General features: G+C 44.4%; 2 protein-coding genes across 9 annotated transcripts in view; one reads left to right on the top strand and one right to left on the bottom strand.

Moving 5' to 3' along the window:
* The window catches only part of RNASE13 (ribonuclease A family member 13 (inactive)), a 49,336-nt gene that overhangs the window by 15,287 nt on the left and 25,572 nt on the right, over positions 1 to 8,477 (top strand). For 7 of the 8 annotated variants that reach the window (XR_011465719.1, XR_011465716.1, XR_011465717.1 and 4 more), the window contains 2 exons: positions 2,321 to 2,532; positions 5,167 to 5,260. The exons of the other annotated variant lie outside the window; for it this stretch is intronic. The gene's annotated coding sequence lies outside the window, so the exon portion shown is untranslated. The remainder of the gene's footprint in view (positions 1 to 2,320; positions 2,533 to 5,166; positions 5,261 to 8,477) is intronic. 8 annotated transcript variants of the gene reach the window in all.
* On the bottom strand, positions 11 to 2,306 carry LOC102269285 (ribonuclease 7). Its single transcript, XM_070378308.1, is given in 3 exon segments — positions 11 to 1,031; positions 1,034 to 1,267; positions 1,270 to 2,306. Coding segments are annotated over 3 exon segments (546 nt in total). The 5' UTR covers positions 1,430 to 2,306; the 3' UTR covers positions 11 to 879.

Here is an 8,477-nt window from a genome sequence, read left to right as displayed (position 1 = left end):
GTAAGTTCACTTCAAAAATCCGAGATTCCTGCTCTGGGTCATAACAGTGAGGCATGAGGTCAGGTCTTGAACATAAACAAGGGGTTCCACCTTAGGTCTGACTACCATCCTGGGGCTCAGCCTGCCCTTCCCTGCCATCCTCCCCTTCATGTGACGTGGGCCCACCAGGCAATTTTTAAGGGGGTGGAAGGCAGAGCCCCCTAGAGTAACTGCGCCTTCCAGCCTGAGCCTGCTCAGGGTGCTGCCGTCTCTTCTGCCTGCAGGGTACACGATGCTGAAGCTTCACAGAGATAAAGAGGGGCTTCCAAACCTCCATGCTTCCCCTGGTCAGTAGCGCACACGCTCAATCAGGAAAAGAAAGGTTTTTCATTGTAGCAAAGTCAGACACATTCCTTTGTCCAGTACAGTGAACAGGGCACAGACGCTTCTGGCCTCCTTCCTTGAATGATCTCCCCTAGGGTTCCCTCTGAATGGTCCAACCACAGCTCTACCAAGGTCCTGACTTTACTTTGCATTTGTAGTTTTGTGTTCTTCTTCTTTAAGATGGTCTCTAAAATTGCATGTGCCATAAGCCCCACAAAACCTGGATCCACCCATGCCAAGAGCCTTAGTGCCTGAAGAGCCACAGGGCATCCACACTCAGAAAACAATGTAAGCAGCAGTGAAGGGTTAAGGAGAATCACCTCTCTTCCCTCATCATTTGGAGCATCCACAAAACCCCGTAAGGAATTAAGAGTATGTGGAGTTGGCTGCGTGGGAGAGAAGTGGTATTTGCAAAAAGGGTGAGGATTAGTGAAGAACTCAAGGGAGGAAAAGGCAGCCGCAGTGTCAGGAGTCTGCACGGCTTGGGGTGAGGGGAACACTTGGCCTTAGACAACATTATCCAAAAGTACAGGACCAGTGGTACCTCAGGTCATCCTTCTGTTGTGGCAGGTCACAGGCTACGATGAAGAATGCCTCCAGTTGCTTCTCCTTGTTTCTGCAGTCTGGACACCTTCCTGAGATGAGCTCACATGTAGTCAGGGATATAGGCTTTGGCTCTGGTGGCAGTTTTTATGACCATTCTTGCAGGCTAAGTTGGGGGTCTGACAAGTGGTGACCATGCAGTAGATGGATTCATGCAGAAAGGTGTTGAAGTCTTTGCAGTGCTTAGAGAACTTGTTGATTTTGTGTATCGCTGTGTTGCATCCTTGAGGTCTGGGCTGCACATGCTGAGTTTCAAACCACTGAGCTGGGGTCATGTTCCCAGGCTTGGCGCTGACTGGTCCTTGGCCACCCACAGCCCCAGCAACAGGAGCAGCCACAGAGCGCAGAATCCTGCTCTGGCTGGCGCCATTGCTCCCAGGGGGCACAGGGGGCACAGAAGAAGTGGGAGGTGGGTGACTAGGTCACCATGGGGGTGCCCTGCTAGCCCTTCTAAAAATTTCATACTGTAAATCAAGTATTGCAGGGTTCCTACAGCCTCAGATATTTAAAAACACTACTGGCATTTAATTGTTCGGTCCCAGCAGATACATTTTATTTAATGATACATTTTATGTCCCCCAATAAATACGTATACAGTTTTTCCTTCATAAGAGTTTTATGAGGTATGAACTCTTTTTTTTAATAGGCAAGCAAACTGAAGCTCAGAAAAGTTAAGGAAATTGCCCATCATCATACAGCTAGGGAGTGTTACAGGCTTTGAATCGATGCTTCTCAGCTTCCAAAGCCCCTATTCTTTCCACATTCCCATGTTTCTGGTTTGAAACTCTGAGAAATCAGACCACAAAAGGAAACCAGTCTTGAAAGAAAGTAGGTCAAGGGTCCATACCTTGCTCTTCCAGGCTAGCTCAGACATTCCTGAAAATCAATATTAAGGTTGTGGTGTCAGGCTAATTCCTCTCTGCTCTGTGGTCGAGTTTCTCACTGAAGCTAGAAAAACAGTCACTCTCAGTGTTCCAGCCAGCCAAGCAGGATTCTGTGAATTGGGTTCTTTCTGGGACTGACATATCACCCTAAGTGGAGAAAGTTTTGGAATGACAGAATCAGAGCAGAGGAGTTTCTTTAAGATCATCTCAATCAACTCTGCTTTACAGAGGAAAGAGCTGGAGGGCCTGAAAGAGCAAGTGCCCTTCCCAAGGCCACCAACTGAGTGTCAGAGCTGGGACTGGAGCTTCCTGACTTTCAACCCATCCCTTTGGTCTAGTGCCAGGCTGAAAAGGGAAGGAGAACGTGTTTCCCATAGAGACAGGGCCTAGTGAGTGTGTCTGTTTGTGGTTTAAGTGAAACATGACCATTGCCTTTGATAATTCTCTTCTAATCCTTCTGATGACTTTAGGAGAAAGTCTCCTATTGGACACGACTGAGCGACTTCACTTTCACTTTTCACTTTCATGCATTGGATAAGGAAATGGCAACCCATTTCAGTGTTCTTGCCTGAAGAATCCCAGGGATGGGGGAGCCTGGTGGGTTGCCGTCTTTGGGATCGCACAGAGTCGGACACGACTGAAGCGACTTAGCAGCAGCAGCAGTTCCTATTAGGACAAGAAGGTAAAGCCTTTGTTTCTACCCACTTTTCAGTACAGACAACAAATCTCAGGCTGAGCCTTCAACTGAAAACAGTATCTGGATAGAACTTTAAAATCTTTTTTTTCTTTTGGCTGCACTGGGTTTGTTGCAGCATGCAGGCTTCTTTTGTGGAGCAGTGGGCTTAGTTGCCCCATGGCATGTGGGATCTTAATTCCCTGACCAGGGATCAAACCCACATTCTCTGCTTGGAAGGCAGATTCTCAACCACTGGACCACCAGGGAAGATCACCAGAATTTTAAACAATTTGATGACATTGTTTATTTTTACTTCTATTTATCCAGTGACACTCTAGTATTCTTTGAAATATGATGTTACACAGTTTCATATTCAAAGAACTCTTTGAACTAAATGCATATAAATATAAATTTAGTAAATGATAATACTGGCAGTATTACAGCAATTATCAAGGGAGGAAGCAAATGACTGAAGTGGGGGATCTTGCTTTAGCTATAGCCTCTCAGGTCTGTGCTGGCATGTTGAGCCCTACCTTGACTTCTGTGTGACTTCACTGCCTTTGAGATAAAATGCTCTGCAAAGTGGCAAAAAACACTTAGACTCCTATGATCTGGATTTCCAGATGGGAAACTTTGGAGATGTTTTCCTTTCTATCTTCAAGGTGGAGCCTGGTTCATCAACCAAGCTCACCCTTCTCCTGCACTTCTCCCCACAAAGCTAACGAAACACTGCTTTTTGATCCCAGTAGAGCATTATCCAGCAAATAGTTGATTTGGACCTCAGAGAGAAAATATATTGAGTTGTTCAAAAAGTTCATTTCATTCATTTTTTCCATCAGATGTTACAGAAGATCTCTAACTAATTTTTTGGCCAACCCAATATATATATTTCCCTTTTGCAGGCTGTCAGCTGCCACGACTGAAGTGACTTAGCAGGAGCAGCAGCAGCTGAACCTTTCCCATTGGGATGGTTGGATTGCCATGTGATTGTTCATTACCTGTTGCAGACCCAAGCCTCTGGGCTTTTTGTGTGAGAGGGTAGGGATGGCAGCAGGAGCCAAGGATTGGCAGGAACATTTCATGCCAACCAAGTGACTGACCATGGACTTCGCAAGCTCTGAATCTAGTTAAGTTGCAAACATGCTTTCCTCAAGTAGGTACTGACCGTGCAACTGGCCAGTCCCACTCAGGGAGGTCTGAGGAAAGGGTTCCTTTAATTGTGTGTTTGATCCTAGTTATTCATCACAAGTCTTCCCAGTGGTCACAGTCTCAGGGCTGTTTTATCCATTAAGCACTAAAAGCCCAGTGCCTAGGGTCTGGGAGGTTTTCAAGGGCCTACAATATTTGAGACTAGGAAAAAAATATATTGGCTCCAATATAGGAAAAGTCAACTATAAAATCAAATTTAAAATATTTACTTACCTGCTACCACAGTAACATAAAGTTGATTTCACTTATTTTGGAATTTGGCACCCATAAGAAGTCTATTACTTTGGAAAACAGACTTAGGTTAGATTTTTTTTTTTTTTTCCCATCCTTTTACTGGAATTCTCAATACCACGATTGGAGAAGGAGAAGTGCCAATCCCAAATTACTTGGAGTCAAATGATTTCAGAAGTAAAACTTTAAAAATCATTTCAGATACGTTTCTGCAAGAATGATATTGAATGAGGAACATACATTTTATATATTCAATGTGGCATGACGAAATGTTGAAATGCCTAGTGTGGTATGGGGGTATTAAACACAGCCCTTGACATTCTAGAGCTAGTTGCCTTGGGTGTATCGTTTACCGCTTTCCTAAAGGCAGCCTGGATGATACGCACTACATTGCTTTAGAGTTGAGTCAGCCCAGGGCTGTGCTGCAGCAACAGGAGGAAAGTGTACGCTAACCACCGTTCAGTGAAGATATAGCACGTGCTTGGCACAGTGCTAGGTATTCTGCTAAGGATTACAGCTATTGTTTAAAAGTGCTTGGGGACTTCCCTGTGGTCCAGTGGTTAAGACTCTGTACTTCCACTGCAGGTGGTCTGATCCCTGGTTGGGGAACTAAGATTCTGCATGCTGCAGTGTATGGCCAAATTTTTTTTTTTTTTTAAATGCTCACTGTGTGCCAAGGCCTTGTGCTTTATGTACAATTCAATTTGCAAAACAATATTGTGTGTTCCATGTTATTTTTTCCATTTTATAGAAAAGGAAACTGAGGCTTGGAGAGGCTAAGTTCACAGATGTGTTAAGCGGCAGGCCTAGGACAGAAAAGGAGGGAGGGCTGGCTCAAGTGTTGTGTTGTTCCCTCCTCACCACACTGCTTTTTAAGTTTTATAAATGTGCTTTTCGAATCTATTGTTTCCCTATTTTATTATTTCCTGCATTTCCTGGTACCACTCATTCGGATGCTCAGTCAGGTACTACCTTGTTCTATTATTTGACTCTTACATGTGTATTCAGTCTTCCCAGCTGGCTGATGAACTTGTGGGACAGGAATCAGGTCCTTTCATGCTTCTCAGTCTCCACAGAGCTGGGCATGTGGCTAGCTCAGAGGGATACTTATTTCCTCTTATTTCCTTATTTTATTTTTTGTTGCATTGAGTCTTCATTGCTGCGCACGGGCTTCTCATTGCAGTGCTTCTGTCGTTGCAGAGCACAGGCTCCAGGCCCACGGGCTTCAGTAGTTGCAGCACGTGTGGCACGCGGACTTCGTTTCTCTGTGGCATGTGGGATCTTCCTGGACCAGGTATGGAACCCTTGTCCCCTGCATTGGCAGGCAGATTCCTGGCCCAGTGTGGGAAGTCCCCACACTGCTTTCTGAGAGTTACCTTATGGGCTGACAGTTACTGTGTGACTAATAGATTGGGCTTCTTTTCATCTCTTGGACGTGTTCTGTTTTCTTCAACTTTATTTCTGCTTTTTTTTTCCCTCTTCCCTAAAAGTTCTCCCTCAACTCTTATCCATCCTTCAGTGCTCAGCTTGGTCCCCTGAGCTTGTGCTTGAACCTTCCTGTACAACTCTACCTGGGGTGACTCTTTTCTGAATATACCTCCTTCAGTATTAACTCCTGGTACCACTCACTTGGATGCTCAGTCAGGTACTACCTTGTTCTATTATTTGACTCTGATGTGTGTATCCAAGCTTCCCAACTAAATGGTGAACTTGTGGGCAGAAATCAGCTCATTTCATGCTTCTCAATCTCCATAAAGCCGGGATAGCTCAAAGGGATACTCAGTAACTGTGTGTTGAACTGAATCGCCACTCTTGTCCTCTTAGTCTCCTCATCATTTGTAGCCTAAAGAGTTTCAGTTGAGTAATTTCTAAAAAGTATAATAATTTCTAAATATTTTCTAAAAAGAAAAATTTCTAAAAGACTCTGTGAAACAAGAGGAAGCATCAAAGTGCTAGTGGCCAGACTAGAATGTGAAAAGAGATCCTGCAGGAAGACCCCAAAGGTAGCTCCAAGAGGGCGAGTGGAGAATAAGCACTGATCCTGTAGAGACCAGTTTTCTCAGGATAGCCTAGGAGGTGTGAAGAACTGACTCATTTGAAAAGACCCTGATGCTGGGACTGATTGAAGGTGGGAGGAGAAGGGGACAACAAAGGATAAGATGGTTGGATGGCATCACCGACTCAATGGACATGAGTTTGAGTAAGCTCCGGGAGTTGGGAGTTGGTGATGGACAGGGAGGCTTGGCATCAGATCAGATCAGTCACTCAGTCGTGTCCGACTCTTTGCGACCCCATGAATCGCAGCACGCCAGGCCTCCCTGTCCATCACCAACTCCCGGAGTTCACTGAGACTCACATCCATCGAAGCAGTGATGCCATCCAGCCATCTCATCCTCTGTCGTCCCCTTCTCCTCCTGCCCCCAATCCCTCCCAGCATCAGAGTCTTTTCCAATGAATGAACTCTTCGCATGAGGTGGCCAAAGTACTGGAGTTTCAGCTTTAGCATCATTCCTTCCAAAGAAATCCCAGGGCTGATCTCCTTCAGAATGGACTGGTTGGATCTCCTTGCAGTCCAAGGGACTCTCAAGAGTCTTCTTCAACACCACAGTTCAAAAGCATCAATTCTTCGGCGTTCAGCCTTCTTCAGAGTCCAACTCTCACATCCATACATGACCACAGGAAAAACCATAGCCTTGACTAGACGAACCTTTGTTGTCAAAGTAATGTCTCTGCTTTTGAATATGCTATCTAGGTTGGTCATAACTTTCCTTCCAAGGAGTAAGCGTCTTTTAATTTCATGGCTGCAGTCACCATCTGTAGTGATTTTGGAGCCCAGAAAAATAAAGTCTGACACTGTTTCCACTGTTTCCCCATCTATTTCCCATGAAGTGGTGGGACCAGTTGCCATGATCTTCGTTTTCTGAATGTTGAGCTTTAGGCAAACTTTTTCACTCTCCACTTTCACTTTCATCAAGAGGCTTTTGAGTTCCTCTTCACTTTCTGCCATAAGGGTGATGTCATCTGCATATCTGAGGTTATTGATATTTCTCCCGGCAATCTTGATTCCAGCTTGTATTTCTTCCAGTCCAGCGTTTCTCATAATGTACTCTGCATAGAAGTTAAATAAACAGGGCGACAATATACAGCCTTGACGTACTCCTTTTCCTATTTGGAACCAGTCTGTTGTTCCATGTCCAGTTCTAACTGTTGCTTCCTGACCTGCATACAAATTTCTCAAGAGGCAGATCAGGTGGTCTGGTATTCCCATCTCTTTCAGAATTTTCCAGTTTATTGTGATCCACACAGTCAAAGGCTTTGGCATAGTCAGTAAAGCAGAAATAGATGTTTTTCTGGAACTCTCTTGCTTTTTCTATGATCCAGTGGATGTTGGCAATTTGATCTCTGGTTCCTCTGCCTTTTCCAAAACCAGCTTGAACATCAGGAGGTTCACAGTTCACATATTGCTGAAGCCTGGCTTGGAGAATTTTGAGCATTACTTTACTAGCGTGTGAGATGAGTGCAATTGTGCGGTAGTTTGAGCATTCTTTGGCATTGCCTTTCTTTGGGATTGGAATGAAAACTGACCTTTTCCGATCCTGTGGCCACTGCTGAGTTTTCCAAATTTGCTGGCATATTGAGTGCAGCACTTTCACAGCATCATCTTTCAGGATTTGGAATAGCTCAACTGGAATTCTATCACCTCCACTTGCTTTGTTTGTAGTGATGCTTTCTAAGGCCCACTTGACTTCCCATTCCAGGGTGTCTGGCTCTAGGTCAGTGATCACACCATCGTGATTATCTGGGTCATGAAGATCTTTTTTGTACAGTTCTTCTGTGTATTCTTGCCACCTCTTTGTAATATCTTCTGCTTCTGTTAGGTCCATACCATTTCTGTCCTTTATCGAACTCATCTTTGCATGAAATGTTCCTTTGGTATTTCTGATTTTCTTGAAGAGATCCCTAGTCTTTCCCATTCTGTTGTTTTCCTCTATTTCTTTGCATTGATCGCTGAAGAAGGCTTTCTTATCTCTTTTTGCTATTCTTTGGAACTCTGCATTCAGATGTTTATATCTTTCCTTTTCTCCTTTGCTTTTCTCTTCTCTTCTTTTCACGGCTATTTGTAAGGCCTCCTCAGACAGCCATTCTGCTTTTTTGCATTTCGTTTCTATGGGAATGATCTTGATCCCTGTCTCCTGTACAATGTCACGAACCTCTGTCCATAGTTCATCTGGCACTCTATCAGATCTAGGCCCTTAAATCTATTTCTCACTTCCACTGTATAATCATAAGGGATTTGATTTAGGTCATACCTGAATGGTCTAGTGGTTTTCCCTACTTTCTTCAATTTCAGTCTGAATTTGGCAATAAGGAGTTCATGGTCTGACCCACAGTCAGCTCCTGGTCTTGTTTTTGCTGACCGTATAGAGCTTCTCCATCTTTGGCTACAAAGAATATAATCAATCTGATTTCAGTGTTGACCATCTGGTGATGTCCACGTGCAGTCCATGTGG

The sequence above is a fragment of the Bos mutus genome, chromosome 10, assembly GCF_027580195.1.
Source record: "Bos mutus isolate GX-2022 chromosome 10, NWIPB_WYAK_1.1, whole genome shotgun sequence".
Taxonomy (NCBI): Eukaryota; Metazoa; Chordata; class Mammalia; order Artiodactyla; family Bovidae; genus Bos; species Bos mutus.
Note: the sequence above shows the minus strand (reverse complement) of the source record. Positions and strands in the feature narration are given on the sequence as shown.